Source organism: Petromyzon marinus, chromosome 27, assembly GCF_048934315.1.
Source record: "Petromyzon marinus isolate PM22_M1 ecotype Great Lakes invasive population chromosome 27, UKy_Petmar_22M1.pri1.0, whole genome shotgun sequence".
Lineage (NCBI taxonomy): Eukaryota > Metazoa > Chordata > Hyperoartia > Petromyzontiformes > Petromyzontidae > Petromyzon > Petromyzon marinus.
The window spans coordinates 8,068,732-8,095,235 of NC_133693.1; the positions used below are offsets into that span (position 1 = coordinate 8,068,732).

Genomic DNA, 26,504 nt, shown 5'->3' on the forward strand with positions numbered 1-26,504 from the left:
TTAGACCTTTTTTTTAATCCATGACAAATTGATATCTTTACACAATTCAAACATTTAATTCAAACATTAACTTCCTATCAACATTTAAGTTATGTCGATCCATTAAAAACATGTGTTTAGCGATTGATTAATTATATTCCAATTGTGCTGTCGGTGTCATGCCCTCAGACTGAACAAATTAGTAACTCCAGCCTCTATCTAACATTGCACCACCTTGACTGAGAACCACTTTGTAAAATATCACGCAATGACTTCTCTCGTCACTTAATAGACACTAGGAGCGCACCTTGTACATGTCCTGCATGGTCGCATTTAAATAAAAAAATGGAATTCTCAGAGCTGAAATTTGTATTTTTTTATCAAAACCAAATGTAATGTATTTTTACGCTGAGGCCATGGACTCGCGACACGTGAGAACCTGGTTTAATCATAGATGACTTAACCATGGAATGAACCTAGGTTGTCTCCGCAGTATTGGCCACAGTGCTCTGTAAAACAACTGATAAATGGGCACATAAAACACATCCTTCACGAATCTGTCCCTCCATATATATATAAAAAAAAATACATCCCATTCGTATGAGTGCAACACGACCAAACTGAACCGGTTTCAACATTAAAGTGTCTCATTAGCAGTCAAGCTTGCTTGAACCAATGCCGGAGAACCACTAGATGTGTTCAGGCAAGGACTTTCTGTTAAATATGAGTCCCCAGTTCGATATAACCAATGCTGGTAATATGCACGATATTAAAATACGTGTGGTTGATGGGATGTGTAAAACAAAACTTGTATTTATTTGTGTGGAGGGACATGTATGTGAAAGAGGTGCATTGCGTGCTTATGCATTTTACTACTTGTAATTGAAATAAATATACTTAACGTGACGCTCCTCCGGATCGAGAGAAGCCAGTTGAGGTGGTTTGTGCATCGGGTAAGGATGCTCCCCGGTAGACTCCCCCTGTAACTCTACAGGGCACGTCCCACTGGGCGAAGACCCCGGGACCGGTCCAGGACAGGCTGGCGGGGCTATGTCGCTCGGCTGGCCTGGGAACGTCTGTAAATTCCCTAGGAAGAGCTAGGGTCTGTTGGTAAGTAGTGTACAATGTATAGTAATGTATAGTAGTGTAGTAGTGCTGGAGTCTGTCGCCAGGGAAAGAGAGGTCTGGGCCGCCCTACTCAACATGCTGCCGCCGCGACCTTCAACCAGGACAAGCGGACTGAGAAACGAACGCACGGCACTTGGCGTGTGTTCTCCATACCGATGCGATGCCAATCATTGATTGCTGCGTCGAGGAACTAGGCGCGAACGCGCAGGGATCGATTTTAAACGCGCGCGCCCTCCTCGCCGATTGGACCGCTCGGCTTTGTGGGCGGAGTCTAAGCGGCGATATAAAATCCCCGGTTGGCGGTGACGCGTTTCCTGTCGGAGGTCGCCGTTAATGGACGAGGTTGGTCGAGGTTAAAGAATCCCCGGGTCGCGTCGAGTTAAAAAAAAAGACAAAAAACCTATCTTCGTAATTAACAACGCGACAAACACTGATCCGCGCAACCACGCGTTGTTATTATTACTATTATTGTGAGGCGACTCTTTAAAGGTTAATTGGAGCGCGTCTAAAACTTTAAAGAAATATCAGCCGTGACGTCACGCAGAGGCCCTCGAAACCGTTTAATGCCGTTGAGTCTCTAACGTCGGTACAGCGGCGTTTTTTGTATACGATTATTAAGCGTTTTACAATAGTAACCAGCAGCTATTTTATAACCGCAATAGCAGCAACAGCTACGATAAATCGTCACGTTAATACAACGAATCCCGGAGCGCAAAAAAAAAACCGTAATTGCTAATAGCGCACATCAAAATCACTTCGCATTTTGAACAATGGGGGACTCCAACCAGTACGTTGATGGGCCGGGCCAGGTTGGTCCCACGGCGCAGCTGGACCGTGGCCTCGCAAGCGCGGCCGTGGCAGGCATGGTCTCGGTGGGCCCTTACGTGGAGATGAGCGAAGTGATTTACGCGCAGTTGCACCAAATGGCCTACACCTCCATAGAAAGCACGCCTACTGGGCAGGGCCAGCAAGCTGTGGAGGAGCAGCAGCAGCAAGAGGGCAGCACTGAAAACGAATGTTTGGAGGAGACATTCGTCGCTACACAAGGGCAGCAGGATCAGCAGCAGGTGGTTGCCCCTGCCCAGGGCAATGCGTTTCAGGCCGGAGTGCAGCAGCAAGGCCACATGGACTTTCACGACCTCAAGGCTATGCTGATGAATGAGCCACCCCCTGCTCACAATGCCGAGATGCCGCAGCACCATCAGCATCGTCATCATCACCAGCAGGAGCAGCAGCAGCTGCTGGTCGTTCACAGTATGGAGAAGCACCCGGAGATGCAGGTGCACGAGGTTGAGTCTTCACGGCTGCTGGACCTGACCACGGTGGGGCCGCGGGACACGGAGGACGAGACGAACTTGGAGGCGAGGGGGGGTGGCACTGTGAGATGCCAGGCGCCGCAAGGAGCAACGGGAGTGAGGGTGCGGCTGGAGGATCGCTTTGCGGAGAATAGCAGCAGCAGCAGGGACTTGATGTGTGAGAAGTTTCTCTCTGCCCAGAGAGAGCAAAGAGGTCCGGCCTTGGAGCACAGCAAGTAAGGGTTAGATTCCCCGTCTGGTTCGTGAGGTCTATGGGGCCAAGGCATCTAGGGAATTGGCAGTGCCAGGGGATGGGGCCCGAGGGTTGATCCCAGAATATGTCTCTATTGTATAACATTTAGAATGGTATAAATGTATGTTGAGTTTGGAAAATATGTTATGGGTTCTGGATTCACCAAATAGATTCCGTGTGCTGGGTAGTAATCGGTGTATGTGTAGGGAAATTATGGGTAATGTGTGGGATTTTTTTGGGTGTTATGTTGCCCTTTAACATGCCAAACATTAATTGAATTGCCCAACCATTCCAATTTAGCACTGTCCTGAAAAACGAGTCTTGAGACAGTGGGAAAATAAATGCCATACTTTTATATTTATGAGGTTTTCCTCAACTTGTAACGTTGGAAGTGTCACAATGTATATTAGATGCGCATCTAAATGGCTGAGACAAAAGTGTGCCTTTCAATATAAGATCGAGGGGCTTTACTGCACAACTTACTGCACTGTGATGGCCTGTGTCCTGCAGCTTGGTGCCTGTGGCTCACCACCTGGCTGAGTATTGTGGGCAGCAGACTCTGGAGCAGCAGCATCAGCAGCAGCTGCATTCAGACCCAATCATTGGGAAGGTCGTTTCAGGCCCCAGCTCCTCGGTCGTGCAGTTTGTGTTCCCCGGTTACAAGCAACATAAGTGCTTTCCCGACAGTGCCAAGGTGAATGAGCCATGTTCGTTTTGTTCTACATCAAATCACTGTGAGTATGCTCGTTCTCATCAGAACTCACAAGCAAGGTTGAGTCTGGTTAGTAATTGAAGTGTTCCATAGTTCCATTTATTTGGTATAGCCCTGTGAGCCATTCGGCTCTTGAATCGGGTGCAACCGCAACAAACAAAAAACATGAACAAGAAAACATCTTAAAGTGACTGTGACTGTGCAAACAGAAAATCCAGGAAAAAACATCAAAATATTCCTGAAATAGCACCGTACACCAACGCTGTGTGCAAAAATCCCAGTGGGATGCAAGTCAAACAACAACAACCACAAGACAACTAAGATTAAGGCCATCAGTCTAACTCCGTACTACAATAAACAAAAACATGGCCAAACCAAAAAACTTTTTGAACTCACCAAAATAAAGCCATAAATGCAATTTAACAGTGATCATAGGGACTGTTACCGAATTTTTAACAATAAACTACATAAATAACATGTAACACCAAACCCTAGAGCCATAGCTGGCTGCATGAGTCACTCCACAACAACAGGAGCATCAGTCGGAGTATCATTTTTCAATGCACCTTTAAGATCAGCACACAATCAAAGTACAGTTAATACTTTGCAGCGGTCATCCGGAGCGAAACATTTTATTTTATTTTAGGCCACTGAATAGCAGTGGCAGCTAGGGGTGTACAACTCCTCGAGCAGTTTTGAGTGAAGAGTTGCAGTTTATTGGCAATAGCATTCCAGACCCTGGGGGCATCAATAGCAAAGGCCCTTCTGGTTTTTGTACGGCAATAGGGAATGTGAAGCTGGTAAATGAGTGAAGACCTGAGGTCAAATTTGTTCTTTGAACCAGAGAGGAGATCCAGCAGGTAGTCTGCGGATTATTTTGTAATACATTGTGAATAAATAAGATCTGGTGCACAAGCCGTCGAACATTAAGAGATGTTAAGTTTGACCCAATGTAGAGATCACAGTGGTGAGTCCTATATGGGCAGTTCAATGCAAATCTTAAGGCCGAGTGATAGATGGAATCAAGCTTCTTCAGTACATTACTTGGGGCTGATTTATACACGATATCACAGTAATCAAGTAGAGGCAGTATGGTAGCTTTTATCAATTCCAAACGGAACATAGGGGGGAAGCAGTTTTTGTGTCGATACAGAAAACCAATTTTTATTTTTGTCTTTCTACCAATATAATCAATGTGATCTTCCAAATTCAGTTTTGAATCCAAGATGACCCCAAGATACTTATAGATCTTGACTTGCTCTATTTGATAATTATTTAAGGAATGTAATTAGGGAAAAATAACTTCCTGCTTTAGTCCCGGTAAGAAGCATAGCACCTTGGTTTTGGAGGTATTCAGGACTAGTTTAAGAGCAACTAAGCTGATGTAGTTTGTTGAAATCACCCTGGAGCTTTGCAATCACGTCATCCGGAGAGCAGCCAGCAGTAATCAGTATCGTGTCATCTGCAAAAAGATTTATCCTGGAATGATCCAGGTCAGTGCCCAAGTCATTGACATAAAGTGAATACCCGGTGTAAGCTTGGGCTGCGAGGTGGCCAGGAGATGGCATCACATTCTTTAATCTAACTGTGCTGGGCTTTGAGTGTTTCCCTTCATATGCGTGGGTTTTCTCTGGTTTCATCCTACATGCAAAACACCCTTTAATTGGTCTAATATCCCAATACCAAATATCCCATGGTAAGGTTTCCCTGGGTAAATAAAAAGCATTGTAACACAAGTCAAGGGTACATGTTTGGATGTGGTCAATGGCAAGATGGGGCTAATCATGTACTTTGACCCGAAATAAAATGCTTTGGAGGTGTGGGTCTCAGATTTGTGAGCTTCCCAAACCCACTGAGCTGGAAAATGAGTAAATCAAGTGGGCTAATTAACTTATCTATGCTTACCTTTGAGGGTTTGTCTTGCATGTTTGGCTTAATTCGGCTTCTAAGGTTTACGACCATAATTGGGGTTTACTCCATGGCGGCTTTTGACATTGTCACTAGGTGGGGCTATTGTGAGTTACCTCTGAAAATTTGGTGTTCTAATTAAGAAAAAAACATCGTCATGTAATTGGCCTTCCCGTGAAAGTGATATCACTTATCTACCAACGGTAGGCATTTATAAACAATACGAAACAAAACAACAGCACTCAAATTCTGCCCCCATGACCCTCAGGTCCACACTACACAACCCCTTTGACACTGCGAAAAGCCTGAAGAACAATTAAAGATCAAAGCGTAATTAAAGATCAGCTGACACGACTGAACAAATAAGCCAAGGCAACCAAGACACCACATACTGTACAATAACAGCCACATAACGTAGTACACCCACCTACGTGGAGGCCGTGACCTGTTATATTAGCACAGTGAAACCTAGCGTTGTGACATAGTAATTACAGCTGTGGGCGCCACCCAGAATGGGTCTCAAACGGCGTGGCTACAATGCGAAGCTAATCTCAATGAATTCAGGGAAATCTCTCACTCGGACGCCTTCACAGCCGCCCAGAGACCTCCCCGAGGCACAAATCAGACTGTTGCAGCGGTTTCTAAAATTAACAACTTAAAATGTTTTCTTCATTAGGCAAGTAACGTTGAAAGAATCATATTTTAAAAAAATTCAAACGCAACAAAATGTATAGAAAAATAATTTTAGACAATTTAGAATTTCCAGCTGCTTGGTGGAGTGGCGCCCCAACGCCCCTAGTGGACGAACCGCGCATGGTTTTACTGTAAAAATATGGATGGAACAGCTGAACTGAGATTACAAGAGGAAACGTGTCGTCACTAACAGTTACATTACAAAATGTCTTTAAAAAATGCATCGCGACAAGTAAATAGAGAGAAACATTAAAATGGGAAAAGTAGGAACCATAACTTTGCTGAATACGATCCTAATAACCAATGTAACATATGCTTGAATAACTTAAAAATGACTGCAAAATTGGGGCTCAAAATAATTTAGCAGAATAAGTCACGTACAATTCACTAAAAAAATACAATTATTGTTGTTGACGGGACTTCTGATGAAACAGCAGAATATGTATAACCAGGGCAAATATTTGAAGGTGGATCTGAACAAAAATTACAAAATACAGAGGTGAGCAAGATTAGGTTGGAGTGCTTTTGGATAATGATAATGAAAAAGCAACATGCCAGTATGCCAAAAGAGTGACGTTTTCCATTAGTAAATATTGCCTGATATATAAATAATCAAACATGAACAAAAACTGAAGAGTATCTGAAGGAGTTTGGATGCATGCTCGGACCAGAAATCATACATTCCGAAAAATGAATACTAATTTGAACTCTCTTCTTTGGTTCTTTCGGTAAAGTCACGCGACTTTACCGAAAGAACCAAAAAAGATTAATCATTGCAGTCACGAAAGCTTTAAATCGTAATTTGAACTCATCAAATGTGCTGTGGACAAACTGCTGCATTCAAATAATGTGCCGCTTGTTTGTTGTTGTGTTAAAAATTGTTGCTCAGATGGTGCTTCCACCTCAAAATATACCGACAGAGCAGTTACTGGAGTCTTTGCACATGAAGTTCAACCAGGGCTTGGAGGCCCCAATGCACATGGGTTCGCTGGCACCACCAGTCTTTCGCACAGACAAGCATCCATCCACACAGCCCCGGAGGAGCCAAGAAGGTGCGGTGGTCACTTTTCGACATACAACAATGGCAGTACCTGTCCCTAGTCACGATAAGTGTGTTTGTGTGTTAATAAAAAGGGAAGAGCAGTTGTTACCACATGTTTTTTTTAAACGAAGGAATATGCACTCATCTCCACTTGTACATACTCGTATAATCCTCAGTCTTAGTGTGTGCAGTCAAAGTGTCTGCATGAGTATATGTGAGTGTGGACAAGCATGAGTTTATGCGTATGTGCGCACACGTGCCTCTTTGCATTTGTTCAGAGTTGGAGAAGGAACTGCCCAATGTTTTCAACGAGGCCAAGGTACAGCCCAAGCGGCACCTCGACAGGTCGGAGCGCAAGACCCTGGGTGACATCAGCAACAAGATGAGGGGGCAAGCACCGTCGAAAAGCTCGTATGCAAGCACGGCCTCACAGCCGGAGGACGGGAACTACAAGCGCGTGCGGCACAACCTCATGGAGAGAGATAGGAGGTGTGGCGCGACCCAGGCGCCGGCGCGCGGGCTCACGCCTGCGATCCTGTGCCTTGGTGGATCAATGGATCACTTCGATTCGCCAATTTCCCAAAACTGTTGCGACGGTGATATAGCATGTGGGCTTGAGAACCTATCTCTCTATGTAATGTTGGGTGTTGTCTCATCGTGCGTTTTGTGGGTTTTCTGTGGGTACCGTGGTTTCCTTCCACATGCAAAACTTTCACTAATCGACTGTGCCAAACATCCCAGTGCAGAATGTGTCTTAAAAGGAAGCCTGACAGTATCTCTCAGGAAAAAAAAAATGACATTAAGTTAGAGCAGGGGTCCGCAGCCGAAATAACGTAATTTTTTTTTCAAATTTGGTAACAAAAAAAAAATCTCTTTCAAGAGCCCGCAGTACATGTGAATGCATACTGCACGTACATAACGTCACGCGGTCAGTAAAGAGCTGCATGCCTCTCCGGAGCCGCGGGTTGCCGACCCCTCTGTCCATGACAATGCTCAAGTGGTCTATTTTCCCTCCTTAGCCTCTCCAGCAATGGGTGTCAATAATACAGTTTGGTATTCTAAATAAATGAAATGTGACTTAAAAAATGCAAGGTGTGGAGTGGTGGTGCGGTGGTTAGCACACTGCCCTATGAACCGAATCGCATGAGTTCACATTCTGGCCACATATAACATCGGCGGGGAGTGCTATCTAAACATCCTGGGTCCTCCAATCACCAACCTGTAACGACCAGTGTGGTGACGCATGGTGAAGCAACCCCCTTGATCGACGTGGCTTATGGTGGCAGATTATGTTTGTATAAATGTATTGGTTGAAGGAGAGGTAATGGTTAGTAGTGAGGGAGAGAGTAAGGGGGTGTTATGGAGAAGTAATACGCAGAAGAGAATCATAATTCCTAAATGATAAAAGCATGACAATCTCGCAATGTAAAGCCATTTTAACAAGAGAAAATGAACCCTGCCTCACATTCATTTGAAGAGGGAGAAGCCTTGACTTCTTAATTCCGAAATATCTCAACTTCGCCTCAATACTAATTTTCAAGAGGCTCCTGTTTGAATTGTTTTGGCCAATTACCAAGCACATCTGCATATGGGAGGAACCCACAGTGCCCATACAAAACCCACGCATAGGAAATAACATTGAACTGACCCGAACACACAGGTTATTGACTGATTGGGTATACTGTCATTTATTGGCTCCATCTTGTGTGTGCGATCCATCAACGTCCTGCAGCAAGATGAGCAAAGGATTGTCCCCCACCCGCCCGCCCCGTGCTGATTTGTGCAGGCGACGCATTCGTATTTGCTGTGACGAGCTCAACTACCTGGTTCCCTTCTGCAACGTGGAGACGGACAAGGCCACCACCCTGCAGTGGTCAGTCACATTCCTCAAGTACATCCAGGAAAATCATGGCAAGCACCTCAAGCAGGTGAGGCCACACACAACACGGCATCCAAGTTCCAATGCCAGAATTGTATATTGACGACATTACCTCAACACGTAATTTTGCTCGTTCAGAGTTCAATATGTTTAGGTGATGTTTTGTCCAAATTCCAGCTGGTGGTTCATTGTTATCGCAAGCATCTTGCAATTGGAAGGTTGCGAGTTCAAATAATGGTGGGGGGTCGACTGAACACATCATCTCTCCAGGATCAATACAATAGGTACCACTTTGTTGGAAAGGCAACCATAGTTGTCCTATGAATAGACTTGTCCCGGACATAGAGATGTGGAATTTTCACCACTGGTTCAAAACTGTAAACAGATTAGCACCATCACATTTCTCTTTGAAGGAGGAAATTACACTTTTATAAATCTCAAAGATCATATGAAAAATTTGCCAAAATGTTCATTGATCCATTATCGTTTTAACTTTTATATTTTTTAAAACTTTTTTTATATAATTTTCATATATTTGTTCTATCGGAGTCCTATCAAGAAGCAAATAGATATATGTAGTTCATAATCAATAATGCTCATGGGAAAGGGAGATGGACTGAAAGGAAAATACATCTCAAAAAACATACAACTGGAATCTGGTAGATATACATCTAGGTTGTGTATCTCAGACTGACCCGAATTTGAAACTTCGTGAATGAATAATAGACTTTGAAATCCCAGGTAAATGTATCATGAAACCAGTGATGTCACCACAACACTTCCTCCAAACATGTAAATACAACGTCAATGCTGTGATATCACTCGAGCTTACTGTGACTTTAAAGTATTCTTTAAAATAATCAACAAAGCATTAAAACTCATATCAGACAGCCAAAAACACGTACCCTAAGTACGTATGTGCAGGGTGGCAAGAGCTAGTTTTCTGGGCTGTCTTTTAGGAATGCTACCAGTTTAATTAAATCTCCCAAAGCAGCAGTTAAAAGGGAAAGTTGATTTTTTTCTCCCCGCCTCTGTTCACCCAGCAGTATAAATGGCTATACCACAGTAGGTCACGTGTAGTTGGGTGAAGTGTGGGTAACTCCTCCCTCTCCAAATACGTCTGGCCAGCTTGGAAGATTACGAAAAATGACCTCTAGAGGGACTGCAAAGAGCTCCCTCGGTTGGAGGGCCTTCCGGCAGCAGTGGCGTGAGCCAGCATTTTCTAGTCTTTACCTTACGTTCAGCTTTTAAGCAGGGCATCTCTGGGTGTGTGTGTATGTGTGTGACTGCGAGCAACAGGAGTTTGAAAGCATGTTCTGCAACAAGGCAGAGCAGTCAATTAAACCAAAGGAGACGAGCAAGGTGTCAGAAGAAATGATGGCGCCACACACAACCCATTGACACATCTCTCTCTCATCCTGAACAGCTATATCTTAACATTTGGTTCGTCATTTCATTTGCAGTTTGTGCAACGTTTGTATTTTGTCGGGTTTTGTTGGTGAGTTTTTGCACCCATCGGTGTGCAATGGTCATGAATTTGGATCGTTCAAATGCAGAAGAATCCTCGTCATGATCACGCGAATATTGATCGTATTTTTTTAGGAGGAAAGTGTGGCGAGTCCAGCTCATGGAAGAAATGTGCAAGCTAAACATGCTCACAATAACCCTGCGCAATATATTCTCAATGAATATCCGAGGCTAAAGATGATAATTGTTCACTTAATGAGCTTTTTAACTGTCGAATGTACTGTTTGTACAGGTACCATTTTTTCTGGGTAACTGTTGTGGAAATTGTGGCAGTAGTGTAATCGGGTTATATTGCACTGACGATCCTAAACTTTGGTGAAACCAGCCTACAATTTCCATGTCGAGAAGTAAACGTTATACTGATGAACAGGCCATTTGTTACTTTTCCATTATAAATGTGGTGGCTGGATCAGACAGCTATGCTTGTGTATCTAGACTGATGATGCACACGGGGCAGTGAGTTATTTCACGATTTTTTGCACTATACTACAAATAGAGTAGTAACCGTGCTATACTTGAAGTTTGTGTAGATAGAGTATGTGTTTTGAACAGCCATGGCAGGCTTTTGCAGGAGGTAACAGTTGCACATTTGTGTTCCGTAATCTATTTGAGTTGGGCTTTGTAAAAAAAAAACGTTTATGGACCTGAAAACGTATTTGTTAGTCACCATACTTTCAAGACTTTAAGGAAATCATATATCTTGGGTCCTGGAGATGTGATGTTTGTTGATTGGGCAGTGATCTCGGGGAAAGCCATTATTTACAACATGCAATTTCTCGCATTCTTATGTTTTGTTGGTAATTTACTGTTTCGTTAACTTTTGTTATTGTTTGAATGGACTTTGCACTTTTATGTTGGATTTGATTTTGTCAAGAATTTGGAAAATGTTAATATTTAAATATCAACTTGAATGCAAAGCAGCTGGAGTGGTAGCACTGTGTTAGTGCACTGCATTCTGAACCTGCCAAAGGCACATCTGTGTTTGTTGTGAAGCTTGTTAAATAAAGTTGTTTTGTAGTGCAGTGCCCAGTCCATTCAATTCTGTATTTATGAAAATAAATAATACCTTGAAGTTGTGCACTGACTTTCAGTACATAGCCACACATGAGGATGTTGTTCTTAAGGTGCTCACCATCCAAAACTAGCAGTGTGGGACTTGGGTACAGCCCTGGTCTTAGCCATAACCTCTCAACCTTAGTGAAACTAGAGTTACTATTACTGAGTTTTAACAGCTGCCTCCACTGGATGAGATGTGCTTTATAATTAATGTCAGGCTCCCTTTGCTGCTGTGACTCATTTTAGTGTCGTCATCCTGCGTCACATTCCACGTCCAAACAGTTTAATTTGTTGCGTTATGCTCACTTAAATTTCGATTTAAAGCTTTCGTGACTACAAGGATTCATCTTCTTGGCTCTTTCGGTAAAGTCACGAAGAATGAGAATAAAAGAATAAAACAAATTAAAACAATAAAACTCTCACGACGTTTCGGCCACAACACAAGCGGCCTTCCTCAGGTGAAGAAACAGGTCTATCCAGGAGACAGAGCCCGAGTGGACCCCGTCACGCCAGGACTGAGTCTTATTAAGGCTGTGTGGGCGGAGTTGGATTAGCATGTTACCAGCCCCCACCCGGGGCGGAGGAGGGAGGCGGGGGCTGGTGGAAACAAACACTAATTAATACAAAACGGTCAACAAGTGCAGCAGCCAAGGTGCGCCGCCGTGCACCGAGCTGCACCATGACATGCATGAGGACCACTATGCAATACAATACCACACCTTCCAATCCAAACTGCATGTTATAACATAGACAAATTCACCTTTGAATTATACAATGCGTTACTTTAGACTACCCTATACTTTAGACTACAAAAATATTAGACATTGTAACATTATACTATGTCTTATTCTATGAATCCAACTATTTACCACACTAATGTATATTCACTATGCAATTACGATGCTATATCTTGCCTTATGAGTAAAGTTAAATATTACAATGTTATACTATTAATTGTTATGCTCCATGTTTCAAACCATAACATTAACCATGGTGTGAGAGGTATTAAGAGGCAATGCCAGCGAAAAAGGGTTGCGGTCTGAAGGTCACCGTGAAAGACAAGAACCAAAATGGTTTAAAACATCTTTCCAATGGTTACTAAGCCAGAATCCATCTTCTCGGTTGAAATTGTCTCTGTGTTTGTATATGTGGATGGCCTCATGAACGAATCTGTCTTGGTAGCCGGTTGGCTTGCAAAGAACCTCCGTCTTGGAGAAATCAATGTCATGTGAGCCCACTGAATTATAACAGTGATCGGCCACGGCAGAGGAGTTCGTCCTACCGTGTTTCAAGTCTGCTTTATGTTTGCGGATGCGGTCTGAGATATGTCGTTTGGTTTCTCCAATGTAGCTGCTACCACAGAGGCACTTTAGATTGTAAACACTCGGGTACTGTATGTCTGGAACAGCATCTTTTACAGATGGAACCAGATCACGGATTTTATGTACTGTGTTGAATCGGACCTGGATCTTTTGTTTGTTCAGGATTTTGGAGATCTTTTTTGTGACCCCCGCAATGTAGGGTAAGGTGATGGTTTTGAATGGCTCCTCAAGGTGATCCTTCTTCATGACTGGAGTGATGGCTTTGCGGATTGTGTAGTCGGAGTAACCATTAGCCTTGAGAGTTTGGTGTCCGTGTTTGAGTTCACTGGCAATGTGATCCTGGTCGGAAATGCATTGGGCTCTGTGGTATAGGTTCTTGATGCGGGAGTTCTTCTGGGATGGATGGTGGTGGGAATCCGGTTTAAAGTAAGCATCCGTATGGGTCGCTTTCCTGTAGACCGAGTGGCTCATTGAACCATCAGGTCTCCTTTTAATTAAGACATCCAAAAAGGTAGCTTGCCTTCTTTTTAGAGCTCCATGGTAAATCTGATGGCTGGGTGTATGGAGTTGATGTGGTTGAGGAATTGGTCTAAAGCAGGTAAGCCATGTGGCCAGATAACAAAGGTGTCATCTACGTACCTCTTCCATAAGGTCGGGCGTAGAGTGGCAGTCTGGATGGCGTGAGTTTCAAAATTTTCCATGAACACGTTGGCTACCACTGGAGATAGGGGGGAGCCCATTGGAGTGCCATCAGTCTGTTTGTAGAAAGTTCCATTCCAGGTGAAGTATGTGTTGGTTAAGCAATGTCTCACAAGGGGGGTACCTCCGTATGTAGTCCTTGATTAACCAGGTCTTCAATGATCGCGATGGTGTCAGGTACCGGAACTTTCATGAATAAGGACACCACATCAAAACTGACAAGCAGGTCGTCTGGGGACGGAGAAATGCCCTTGATTGTCGATACCAGGTGAGTAGAATTTAGTACCGCAGAGGTGGTTTTTCCATTGAAAGGTCGCAGTATATCAGTCAGAAAACGTCCCAGTTTGTAGGTGGGGGAGTTTATAGTGGAGACGATGGGACGCAGGGGTGTATCTTCTTTGTGTATCTTTGGAAGGCCATGTAATCTTGGTGGTCTGGCAGTAGAGGGTTTCAACGAGAACTGTTTGGTCTGATCAATTAATGCTGTTGAATCAGAGATGATTTTGTTCGTTTTGGTAACAAGGTTGTTGGTGGGATCTCTTCTTATTTTTGTATAGCTGCCATCGTTGAGTAGTTCTTGAATTGTGTTGTTATATTCTATTTTGTCCATGATGACAGTGGCATTGCCCTTGTCGGCTGAGAGGATGACAATGTCATCTCTCTTTTTTAATTGAGATAATTCAAAGCGTTCATCTTTGCTGATGTTGCTAGGTGGCATCTTAGCGTTTTTGAGGGTTGCAGCGATTTCAGATCTTGCTACGTCTGCAGCAATGTGGCCCAGGCCCTTAAGTGCAACGTCGACATGGGCAATGATATCATTATCTGGTATGTGTCTCGGTGTGACAGCAAAGTTTAGCCCTTTAGCTAAAACGGATTTCAGGCCATCAGAAATGGAACTGTTACTGCGATTAATTACGACTTCGTTAACGTCTATCTTTTCGGTGTGTGGATCCGATTTTTTGGAAAGGCGATTGAATTTGGAAATCAAATTGTCCTTACACTTGGTCGACCTAGTGGCAGCTGAAGAGGTAGTCGTATTGTCTACATGTTCCCAATCCGATGTAGACATTGTTGCTGTCAATGTTAAGTGTGATTTGTAGAGTGTCTTGTCTAACTGATCTAGTTCGGTGCGTGTCAGTCTGATTTTTTCGGATATAAGAGCTAGGCTAGTTCTAGCAAGAATTCGTTTTGCATTAAAAGAAGTTGCAGCAGCAGAGGTCAGTGTAAATGCGGTTGGTATTACCTTAGAGTCGCGGCATCTCTTCAGAAAGGTGAGAGACTAGATTAGTTTAGCCTTCTTATCTCGGAGTTTGTTGAAGGATCTTAAAGTTGTGTGGAATCCCTCCCCGTAGAGGTGGTTAAATTTCGATTTAAAGCTTTCGTGACTGCAAGGATTCATCTTCTTGGTTCTTTCGGTAAAGTCACGTAGAATGAGAATAAAACAATAAAACAAATTAAGACAATAAAATTCTCACGACGTTTCGGCCACAACACAAGCGGCCTTCCTCAGGTGAAGAAACAAAGTCTATCGAGGAGACAGAGCCCGAGTGGACCCGGTCACGCCAGGACTGAGTCTTATTAAGGCTGTGTGGGCAGAGTTTGATTAGCATGTTACCAGCCCCCACCCGGGGCGGAGGAGGGAGGGGGGCTGGTGGAAACAAACACTAATTAATACAAAACAAGTTCCGCAGCCAAGGTGCGCCACCGTGCACCGAGCTGCACCATGACATGCCATGAGGACCACTATGCAATACAATACCATACCTTCCAATACAACACAGTACATAAATACCGTGATCTGGTTCCATCTGTAAAAGATGCTGCTCCAGACATACAGTACCCGGGTGTTTACAAACTAAAGTGCCTCTGTGGTAGCAGCTACATTGGAGAAACCAAACGACATATCTCAGATCGCATCCGCGAACATAAAGCAATCTGAGATATGTCGTTTGGTTTCTCCAATGTAGCTGCTACCACAGAGGCACTTTAGTTTGTAAACACCCGGGTACTGTATGTCTGAAACAGCATCTTTTACAGATGGAACCAGATCACGGTATTTATGTACTGTGTTGTATTGGAAGGTGTGGTATTGTATTGCATAGTGGTCCTCATGGCATGTCATGGTGCAGCTCGGTGTACGGTAGCGCACCTTGGCTGCGTCACTTGTTTTGTATTAATTAGTGTTTGTTTCCACCAGCCCCCCCTCCCTCCTCAGCCCCGGGTGGGGGCTGGTAACATGCTAATCCAACTGCGCCCACACAGCCTTAATAAGACTCAGTCCTGGCGTGACGACGTCCACTCGGGCTCTGTCTCCTGGATAGACCAGTTTCTTCACCTGAGGAAGGCCGCTTGTGTTGTGGCCCGAAACGTCGTGAGAATTTTATTGTCTTAATTTGTTTAATTGTTTTATTCTCATTCTACGTGACTTTACCGAAAGAACCAAGAAGATGAATCCTTGCAGTCACGAAAGCTTTAAATCGAAATTTAACCACCTCTACGGGGAGGGATTCCACACAACTTTAAGATCCTTCAACAAACTCCGAAATAAGAAGGCTAAACTAATCGAGTCTCTCACCTTTCTGAAGAGATGCCGTGACTCTAAGGTAATACCAACCGCATTTACACTGACCTCTGCTGCTGTAACTTCTTTTAATGCAAAACGAATTCATGCTAGAACTAGCCTAGCTCTTATATCCGAAAAAATCAGACTGACACGCACCGAACTCGATCAGTTAGACAAGACACTCTACAAATCACACAACATTGACAGCAACAATGTGTACATCGGATTGGGAACATGTAGACAATATGACTACCTCTTCGGATACCACTATGTCGACCAAATGTAAGGACAATTTGATTTCCAAATTCAATCGCCTTTCCAAAAAATCGGATCCACACACCGAAAAGATAGACGTTAACAAAGTCGTAATTAATCGCAGTAACAGTTCCATTTATGATGGCCTGAAATCCGTTATAGCTAAAGGGCTAAACTTTGCTGTCACACCGAGACACATACCAGTTAATGATATCATTGCCCATGTCGACATTGCACGCAAGGGCCTGGGCCACATCGCTGCAGACGTAGCAAGATCTGAAATCGCTGCAACCCTCAAAAACGCTAAGATGCCACCTAGCAACATCAGCAAAGATAAACGCTTTGAATTATCTCAATTAAAAAAGAGAGATGACATTGTCATACTCTCAGCCGATAAGGGCAATGCCACTGTCATCATGGACAAAATAGAATATAACAACAAGATTCAAGAACTACTCAACGATGGCAGTTATACAAAAATAAGAAGAGATCCCACCAACAACCTGGTTACCAAAACGGACAAAATAATCTCTGATTCAACAGCATTAATTGACCAGACCAAACAGTGCTCGTTGAAACCCTCTGCTGCCAGACCACCAAGATTATATGGCCTTCCAAAGATACACAAAGAAGATACACCCCTGCGTCCCATCGTCTCCACTATCAACTCCCCCACCTACAAACTGGCGCGTTTTCTGGCTGATATACTGCGACCTTTCACTGGAAAAACCACCTCTGCGGTAATAAATTCTACTCACCTGGTATCGACAATCAAGGGCATTTCCCTGTCCCCAGACGACCTGCTTGTCAGCTTTGATGTGGTGTCCTTATTCACTAAAGTTCCGATACCTGACACCATCGCAATCATTGAAGACCTGGTTAATCAAGGACTAAATATGGAGGTACCCCCCCTTGTGAGACATTGCTTAACCAACACATACTTCACCTGGAATGGAACTTTCTACAAACAGACTGATGGCACCCCAATGGGCTCCCCCCTATCTCCAGTGGTAGCCAACGTGTTCATGGAAAATTTTGAAACTGACGCCATCCAGACTGCCACTCTACACCCGACCTTATGGAAGAGGTACGTAGATGACACCTTTGTTATCTGGCCACATGGCTTACCTGCTCTAGACCAATTCCTCGACCACATCAACTCCATACACCCAGCCATCAGATTTACCATGGAGATCGAAAAAGAAGGCAAGCTACCTTTTTTGGATGTCTTAATTAAAAGGAGACCTGATGGTTCAATGAGCCTCTCGGTCTACAGGAAAGCGACCCATACAGATGCATACTGATTCCCACCACCATCCATCCCAGAAGAACTCCCTCATCCAGACTCTACCACAGAGCCCAATGCATTTCCGACCAGGATCACATTGCCAGTGAACTCAAACACGGACACCAAACTCTCAAGGCTAATGGTTACTCCGACTACACAATCCGCAAAGCCATCACTCCAGTCATGAAGAAGGATCCCCTTGAGGAGCCATTCAAAACCATCACCTTACCCTACATTGCGAGGGTCACAAAAAAGATCTCCAAAACCTGAACAAACACAAGATCCAGGTCCGATTCAACACAGTACATAAAATCCGTGATCTGGTTCCATCTGTAAAATATGCTGTTCCAGACATACAGTACCCGAGTGTTTACAAACTAAAGTGCCTCTGTGGTAGCAGCTACACTGGAGAAACCAAACGACATAGCTCAGACCGCATCCGCGAACATAAAGCAGACTTGAAACACGGTAGGACGAACTCCTCTGCCGTGGCAGATCACTGTTATAATTCAGTGGGCTCACATGACATTGACTTCTCCAAGACGGAGGTTCTTTGCAAGCCAACCGGCTACCATGAGAGATTGGTTCATGAGGCCATCCACATATACAAAAACAGAGACAATTTCAACCGAGAAGATGGATTCTGGCTTGGTAACCATTGGAAAGATGTTTTAAACCATTTCGGTTCTTAATTAATTGTATTTCACGGTGACCTTCAGACCGCAGCCTTTTTTCGCTGGCATTGCCTCTTAATACCTCTCACGCCATGGTTAATGGTATGGTTTGTAACATGGAGCATAACAATTAATAGTATAACATTGTAATGTTTAACTTTACTCATAAGGCAAGATATAGCATCGTAATTGCATAGTGAATATACATTAGTGTGGTAAATGGTTGGATTCATAGAATAAGACATAGTATAATGTTACAATGTCTAATATTTTTGTAGTCTAAAGTATAGGGTAGTCTAAAGTAACGCATTGTATAATTCAAAGGTGAATTTGTCTATGTTATAACATGCAGTTTGGATTGGAGGTGTGGTATTGTATTGCATAGTGGTCCTCATGCATGTCATGGTGCAGCTCGGTACACGGCGGCGCACCTTGGCTGCGGAACTTGTTTACCGTATGGATTAATTAGTGTTTGTTTCCACCAGCCCCCCCTCCCTCCTCCGCCCCGGGTGGGGGCTGGTAACATGCTAATCAAACTGCGCCCACACAGCCTTAATAAGACAAAGTCCTGGCGTGACGGGGTCCACTCGGGCTCAGTCTCCTGGATAGACCTGTTTCTTCACCTGAGGAAGGCCGCTTGTGTTGTGGCCGAAACGTCGTGAGAATTTTATTGTCTTAATTTGTTTGTTTTATTCTCATTCTATATGCTCACTTACTTGAGCAGACCAGTTTGGTTTGGATTTGATGGTGAAAAATGCTTCTCAATGCAACTGCAGCCCAGTGTTTGAGTTAGTTATATGTGTGTGAATATGAACATCTGCAGCATGCTGGTTCGTATACAATGGTTTATATGTAAGGTGTGTTTTATGATTTTCCTACGCATAACATGAACAGTTATTTAAAATGCAATAAATATAGTGACCAAAGTTCGTTCATTCTTCCTTCCTTATTACTGCCAATGGAAGCGAACATTTATGTTTGTCATTTTAATTGTGGGGGGAGGACATTGTTGACTAAGCCCAGGTTTGGTGATGCCGTATTGAGCCATTAGATGGCAGTATGCACCCATACGATTGATACTGTAATGGTAAAACAAATCATGAGCTTAGTGGCTGAGGTGTCATCGCCTCTCAAACCCACGCCACTGCCTCCACTAGAGGGAGCTCAAGATAACCCGACATTAACTTGGTTTAGGCCGAGTCAACCAGGAAATTCCCATTGTGATCGCCACTTTTCCGCAGACTACACCTGGAGGCTGGAAGGACATTTTCAGTCGGGTCTATACTGTTCAGTACACGAACACAGTTCAAAACAACACCGTAATCAGGGCTCTATACAAATCAGTTCCTTCCACCCGAACACATTGCGCAATTCCCGGGCCAAAAATCTGGACAGTTGTCATCTCTAAAGTCCCCATTCCTCTGACTCCAACGCAATACACGAAAGCTTTAAATCTAGAAGAGATGTTAACTATCTCACGTGGTATGCAGGAGGTTAGTGGGTTCGATCTCGACCCTGACAGCCTGCTGCTGTATATTTTTGGAGTTTGCATGTCTCTCTCCGTGGTCGCGTGGATTTGTCTCCGGGTCCTCGGGGGTTTCCCTCCGAATTTATAATCGTGCCTTTTTAGAGTATTTGGCTGATATAAATTTCCACGTGATAAACCACTTCGTTGAGCTCTTATTTGTGACCAGGTCGCTACTGAAAAAGATCTACGAAGCTCAGTTGGCCCTACCTGGTAAAATAAAAAATAATATTATTTGGGTCTTTCGGTAAAGCCACGTAGATAGAACAAATATATCACGACGTTTCGATCGCAACGCAAGCAATCGTCTGATGATTATTTGTTCTATCTACGTGGCTTTACCGAAAGACCCAAAGAATATGAATTCCTGCTGTCACGAAAGCTTTAAGTCAAGATAAAAATAATAGTTTATAGAGTATAGTACTATACAGGGTGGTCCAGCTGTCTTCTGAGCCCCATTTAAATATCTAAAACTTAATGTTTTTTTTTTAAAGTAAGGTTTATTTCAAGCAGAAATGAATTACTTGGGAGGTGTGGGTCACAAGACATATGGACCACGCAATATATTGTCGGAAGCCCCCCACGTAAGATGGCCGCGGAATTTGGCTTCGGAGTCGCCTGCAAGGTCGCCCACTGTGGGAAATCACGTGGCCAGTGCCCAGGTCACGTGAGCGAATGGAGGGAGGGGCAGCGAGGGTGAAAGGTGCACCCAGCCTGGCACATGCGCAGTGGTGACGTCGCCGTCACATCGTGGCGAGCGGCGCTTGTTGGTGGTTGTTGTTGCATACAGAATTAGAATGTCTGTAACTGGGGGAATCCGATGAGCTATAAAGATAAATTTTCACAGATGCCCACTCGGGGAGAGTCAGAACCGGATAACAAACAACACAAAAACACGATAGGAAGGTAAACAAATAGCTTAGAGAAACCATACAAATACAACTACATGTTTTATTTTTAAATATCTGTCCAGGCAAAGCCCACTGAGGATTTTTTTTCTTAAGCGACCTGGCCACAAATGTTAGCTCAACCAGGGGGGGGGGGCTTAGAGGGTGGATAAGATCACGTGATCCAATAAGGGGGGCCAGAGGGTGGATAAGATCACGTGATCCAATAAGGGGGGCCAGAGGGTGGATAAGATCACGTGATCCAATAAGGGGGGCCAGAGGGTGGATAAGATCACGTGATCCAATAAGGGGGGCCAGAGGGTGGATGAGATCACGTGATCTAACCAGAGGGTGGTTAGATCACGTGATCGTGCCAACGGTCGGGGGCCCTGAGGGGGGGAGGCGTAAGGGTGGAGGGGGTGTAGGGGAGTGCCCCCCCGCCCCGCACAACCCAGTCACGTGGGTGAGCGCGCAGCCAATGCGATGCGTTGTTGAGCGCGAGGCCTCGAGCCCGTGCATAACAAGGCCCCCCCCCCTCCCTCCCCCCGCGCGCGCGGGCCCAACCCGGGCCCCGTCTCGCACTCTGCCGCGGCCTCTCGGCGTCTCGCCCGTCACTCGCCGCCGCCGTCCTCCTCCTCGTCCTCCTCGTCAAACCTCGTCCCTCCGATTGACGACGCTCACAAGACGCGCCTCCTCGTTAATGGCATGGACCCAGGAGTAGAAGCTACCGCTGCGGGTGCGTGAGAGAAACAACAGCACAGTTGCGTTGAAGAGAGAGAGAGTGGCCCGTAATTGTGGTGGTTAATTCGCGGTGTTTTGTGTGGGGGGGGCCCGTCTCTTGTGTAAAAGTGACATTGCCGTACAAATTTGGGATTTGTTGTTATTTTTTGTAACGTGTGTGGCCCCTTTTAGTACAATGTTGATATTTTTGGGGTTTAAAAAAAAGAGTCGAATTTTGGAACCAAAAATAAATGCTTGTTTTGGCCTCATTGGTGGCATTTGGTGGGCCATTTCTGGTACAAAAAGTGTTTTGAGCCACACAATTACCACCACTTGGCTTGTTTGTATATTTTACGAATGAGGTTTCTCAAACTTGTGTGCGTTCCACGTATGCACCTTAAGTTTGTTTACCGCATCGTTCGTACACGGGTTATTTTTTTTAAACATACAGTATGGTCAAATCTTTTACAGTAAGCACTGCCCCTGTGCGAATTTCCATTGTTTGGTGATGTTACTGCCACTCTCTGGATGCTGCTGCCGTTTCTGTACTTTGCTCGAGGAGTTTTAGCTCGTAAAATCACCCGCGGTCGAGAGAGCATATAAAAAACACCTCGCCACCTATTAATCTCTGCGGTGTAATTTACAACGACGTGGATAAAAGGCAACACGCACACACATAGATATTTATACTCGCTGGTTCTATTGGGTAAAGTCACGTCGGTATTTTTTTTACCTACGTGACTTTACCCAATAGAACCAGAGAGTATGGATCATTGCAGTCACGAAAGCTTTAAATCTAGAATAGATATTCCATCTCGGGGCTGCCGCTGATTCACACGCGCGACCTTACCGGTCCCTTTAAACGGCACCGCCGCGCGCGTCTGTTGAGGTCGCTCGAGTCAAAACGTGCGGGAACAACGCCACGCGGATTGTCGCGCTGCGTTTACCTATGTGGCGTTGTGGGTGCCCTTGTTATTGTTGTCACAGACTCGGCGACGTGCGTATAAGCTCTATGAAGTGACTTGTAAAACGTCAGTGTCATTTGTCACGAAAGACGGGAAGCTGCTGATGCTGCTACTGCTTCTGCTGCTTCTTCTGCTGCTGCTTCTGCTGCTGCTTCTGCTACTGCTGCTGCTTCTGCTGCTACTGCTGCTTCTGCTGCTGCTTCTGCTGCTGCTTCTTGCTGCTGCTGCTTCTGCTGCTGCTTCTTTTGCTGCTGCTGCTTCTTCTGCTGCTGCTTGCTGCTGCTGCTTCTGCTGCTTCTTCTGCTGCTGCTGCTTCTTCTGCTGCCGCGTGTGTGCGCTTCATGTAAAGTGATCGATGGCTTTGGCACTGTATTGTGCGTATGTTTGTATGTATGTATGTACGTGTGCGTATGTGTCGAGCCAGTCGATGTATGGATGTTTGCTCGGTTTATTATTGGTGTGCGTGTGTTGCGTATGCCTTGTTAACATAGGTTATGCGGTTTGTTCACTAGGAATATCGCTGTTGCGTTCGCGAGCAGTAATAGGTTTTGTGATTACTCTTAGTTCAGTATAAGTACTGTCCGGTATTTATTTCCTGTTGAAGTGTTGTGTATGCTTCGCGTTGGGCGATGGATGTCCACTGTTATTGTTGTTCCTCTTGTCAGTGCAAGAGCAGTGTGCACTATTTGTGTATCTACTGTACAATGTGTTTACTATTAGTGTGAGTATTGTGTGTATTCACGAAGTATGAATACTGCACCGTGATTGTTTGTGTGAGTTTTCACTGTTAGTGGGGATGTTCGTTTGTTCACTAGTGTAGTTTGCTGTTACTGATCACTCGTGTGGACATTGAGTGTGCGTTAACTCGCTGCGTTGTTACTATGTGCCTTTTATTAGTGGAGGTGCTGCGTGTGATCCCTGTTAGTGTGAATACCACCCTGTTCGTGAATTGGTGACCCGCCCATCCTGGACATCTGTGAAAAAGAGCTTCATAGCTCATCGGATTCCTCCAGTCTAAATACATATTTTGATTCTCAGTCCAATGTGCATTAATAGTGTCGGCACTGTTCACGATTTGGTGTATCCGCTGTGTGTTCACTATTATCGGTGCCGCACGGGTTCATTCGTATCGTCCCGCTTTCTGCTTACTGTGTGTGTGTTAATCAATTATCGTCATCAGCCGTGGTCTATACACAACTGGATGAACGCATCCACGTACTTTCACCAACCCTCACAGCCCTGAGCTGATCTCATTGCTCGATCGCAGAAGTGGTTGTTGTCTGTGAAAATGTTCTCAGGTGGCTTCAAGTTCTGTCTCTCATCTCTTCCATTGGCCACCATCCCTTAAAAGTCAATAACGTCTTCTTATATTCTTGGTTCTTTCGGTAAAGTCACGTAGAAGGGAAATAATGAAGATAAAACAATAAAATTCTCACGACGTTTCGGCCACGACACAAGCAGCCGTCCTCGGGTGAAGAACAGAGCTGTCGGAAAGACAGCGTCCTAACAGCTCTGTTCTTCACCTGAGGACGGCTGCTTACGTTGTGCCCGAAACGTCGTGTGAATTTTATTTTATTATGGTTTATTATTTATTATTTTATTATTTCCCTTCTACATGAGTTTATCGAAAGAACCAAGAATATGAATCCCTGCAGTCAAGAAAGCTTTAAATCGAAATTTAACTTCTTCTTACACGCGTTTGTCCCACTGATGTGGGGTCCGCTATCCTTGACAACCTTCGCCACCCTGTCCTGTCCTGCGTCATCTCTATGTCCTCTCCTCGGACCACCATGTCCGATCGGTACCACATCGCCCACCTCTGCTTTTGCCTTCCTCTTGATCTCTTTTCTTCCACTTGCATCGCTTGCACCTTCTTACCTGCATAATTTTCCTCTACATGACCGAACTACACCAGCCTTTTTTCTCTCATCTTCTCTGTGATTTTACCACGTTGAGTCTTCACTCTCACTTATTAATTTCTCACCCTCTCCTTTCCATTGTTAAACCCAACATCCACCACAACATCCTCATCTCTGCGACTGCCATAGCTTGGTCCTCTTTCTTGTGCCCCAGCACTCGGCCTCATGCAACAGCACCGGCCTCACTACCGTCTTGGACTATGCACTACACTATACACTGCACTATCCACTATACACTACACTATACACTACCCTATACACTACACACTTTTCCCTTCAACCAAACTGGGACCCTCATCGCACACCACACCAGTCATCTCTCTCCATTTCAGCCATCCAGTCCTTGTTCTTGTTCTCATCTCTCCTTCTGATGACCCATCAGCCACACATCGTTGCACTCAGGTACTTAAACTCGTTCGTCTTCATTTATTGGTCACTTCCAATTTGCAATCCTCCTGCATTTCTTCCACTGAAATTTGCCACCATATACTCAGTCTTTGTCCGACTGACCCTCAACCCATTCCCTTCAATCGTTTGCACCCAGATCTTCAAATAATCTTTCACTACCGCTCTGATTTCACCGCATAGCACAATGTCGTCTGCAAACAGCATACACCAGGGGGGCTCCCTCTGTCTCTCGTGAGTGTGTCCAGCGCCAGGATGAACAGGAAGGGGCTCAGGACGGAATCTTGCTTCACTCCCGCTTTGACTTGAAAGCTCTCCGACACTCCACAGTTGCTCCCCAAGTGCATTTCCCCTCCTTCATACAAATCCTGGACCAGCTGGATATATATCTCAGGAGTACCTCTTCTTGTCATACACCACCAGATGAGCTCTCTAGGCACCCTGTCGTACGCTTTCTCGAGATGAATAAACACCATGTGCAGGTCCCGTTTCTTCTCTCTGAACTTCTCCATGAATACTCTCAATGCAAAGATTGCATCAATTGTTGACCTTCCCGGTCTGAATCCAAACTGACTCTCGCCAATATCCACCGGCTTCCTCAGTCTCCTTTCCTATGATCCTTTCCCAGAGTTTCGTGGTGTCACTCATCAATGCAATTCATCTATAGTTCCCACACTCTTGTACATCACCTTTCCCTTTAAAGATGGGAACCAATGTACTCTCTCTCCACGTATCCAGCATTTTTTTCTCCATCCAGATTTTCCCCAATATTTCAACACCCGTTTCTCCCATTAATTTAAACATCAATTGGAATCTCATCTGGCCCCCACTGCCTTTTTGATGTTTCATGCTCCCCAGAGCCTCCACTACCTCTTCTGTGGTTATAGTATCTCCAATTACTTCTATTCGTTGATGTTCTTCAACCATAACGCGTCTTGGGTTTTCCACATTCAGCAACTTCTTAAAGTACTCTTACCATCTCTCTCTAACCTTTATCTCATCCAAGATTTTTCATCATTCACTGTTCTTAACGAGATATTCTTTGTCAGTGTCTATATTTGAATTATGGAGTAGGCCAAATGACCAAAATTCATGATGATTTTAACTAACTACTAAATAATGGTAAATACAATTACATCATTGTAATGGTAGACTTCAATTTAAAGTAAGTAAACTGTTCAGAGATTAAAATATGATCACTAACTTAGGCTGTGACCAACTTTAGCTGAGGACAATGTTAAACTATTATCGTGGATATGTGATATTGTGCCTGTCTTTGTATCATCTCATTGATTTTTGAGATGTTTGATGTCTGTTTGCACTGTTGATTTGTTTGCATGGTTGATTGTCGTGTTTTGTTATTGGCAGGCCGGTTTGTTATATGGTCGTCTGATGTAGTGATCTGTTTGGTTCATAAATACTATGGTGTTTGAATAAAGAAAGAAACAATAATTCTATAGCTTAAGTTGATGTGATGTCAATGAGAATTGCATATGGAATGAGCCATTACCCCGGTACTCAGGTGCATATATTGTATCCAGATGTTGCCATCACGTGTCACTCGTACCGCGTGGTCAAAGGTCGTAGTGCCCTGACACAACTGCTCTTTAGAAACACAGAAAGCATATTGTGTCACAACTAGTGAAATGTATCAAAGAATGTAGCTGCAATATGTAAAAAACTAAGCATCGTTGGAAATTTCTCAAATGGTCAATTGCATTTGGGGCGTGAGTGTATATCTAATGTTGACAGAAGTGGTAGGCCAGTTGATGCTTCAACTTCAGCCAATGTTGCTTTTCTTGACTGGTTT

General features: G+C 44.3%; 2 protein-coding genes across 2 annotated transcripts in view; both read left to right on the forward strand.

The window, feature by feature from the left end:
* The first annotated feature begins 966 nt into the window (after positions 1-966).
* On the forward strand, positions 967-11,509 carry LOC116946560 (uncharacterized). The gene is made up of 6 exons (XM_032961573.2): positions 967-2,638; positions 3,166-3,349; positions 6,858-7,020; positions 7,289-7,499; positions 8,797-8,938; positions 10,189-11,509. Exons 1-6 carry the CDS (start codon positions 1,878-1,880, stop codon positions 10,288-10,290), a joined length of 1,563 nt encoding a protein of 520 aa, XP_032817464.2. The 5' UTR covers positions 967-1,877; the 3' UTR covers positions 10,291-11,509.
* Positions 11,510-21,152: 9,643 nt separating this feature from the next.
* The window catches only part of LOC116946559 (protein argonaute-1), a 49,416-nt gene continuing 44,064 nt past the window's right edge, over positions 21,153-26,504 (forward strand). The window contains exon 1 of the mRNA XM_032961572.2: positions 21,153-21,421. Coding sequence (XP_032817463.1) covers positions 21,391-21,421 — 31 coding nt within the window. The 5' untranslated portion in view covers positions 21,153-21,390. The remainder of the gene's footprint in view (positions 21,422-26,504) is intronic.

What these genes read in the sequence shown, in the direction of transcription:
- LOC116946560 (XM_032961573.2), top strand. Translation starts at nt 1,878, where the DNA reads ATGGGGGACTCCAACCAGTACGTTGATGGGCCGGGCCAGGTTGGTCCC. An exon ending in GCCCCGGAGGAGCCAAGAAG is followed by an intron (nt 7,021 to 7,288) that starts GTGCGGTGGTCA and finishes GCATTTGTTCAG; the next exon opens with AGTTGGAGAAGGAACTGCCC. An exon ending in CTCATGGAGAGAGATAGGAG is followed by an intron (nt 7,500 to 8,796) that starts GTGTGGCGCGAC and finishes TGATTTGTGCAG; the next exon opens with GCGACGCATTCGTATTTGCT.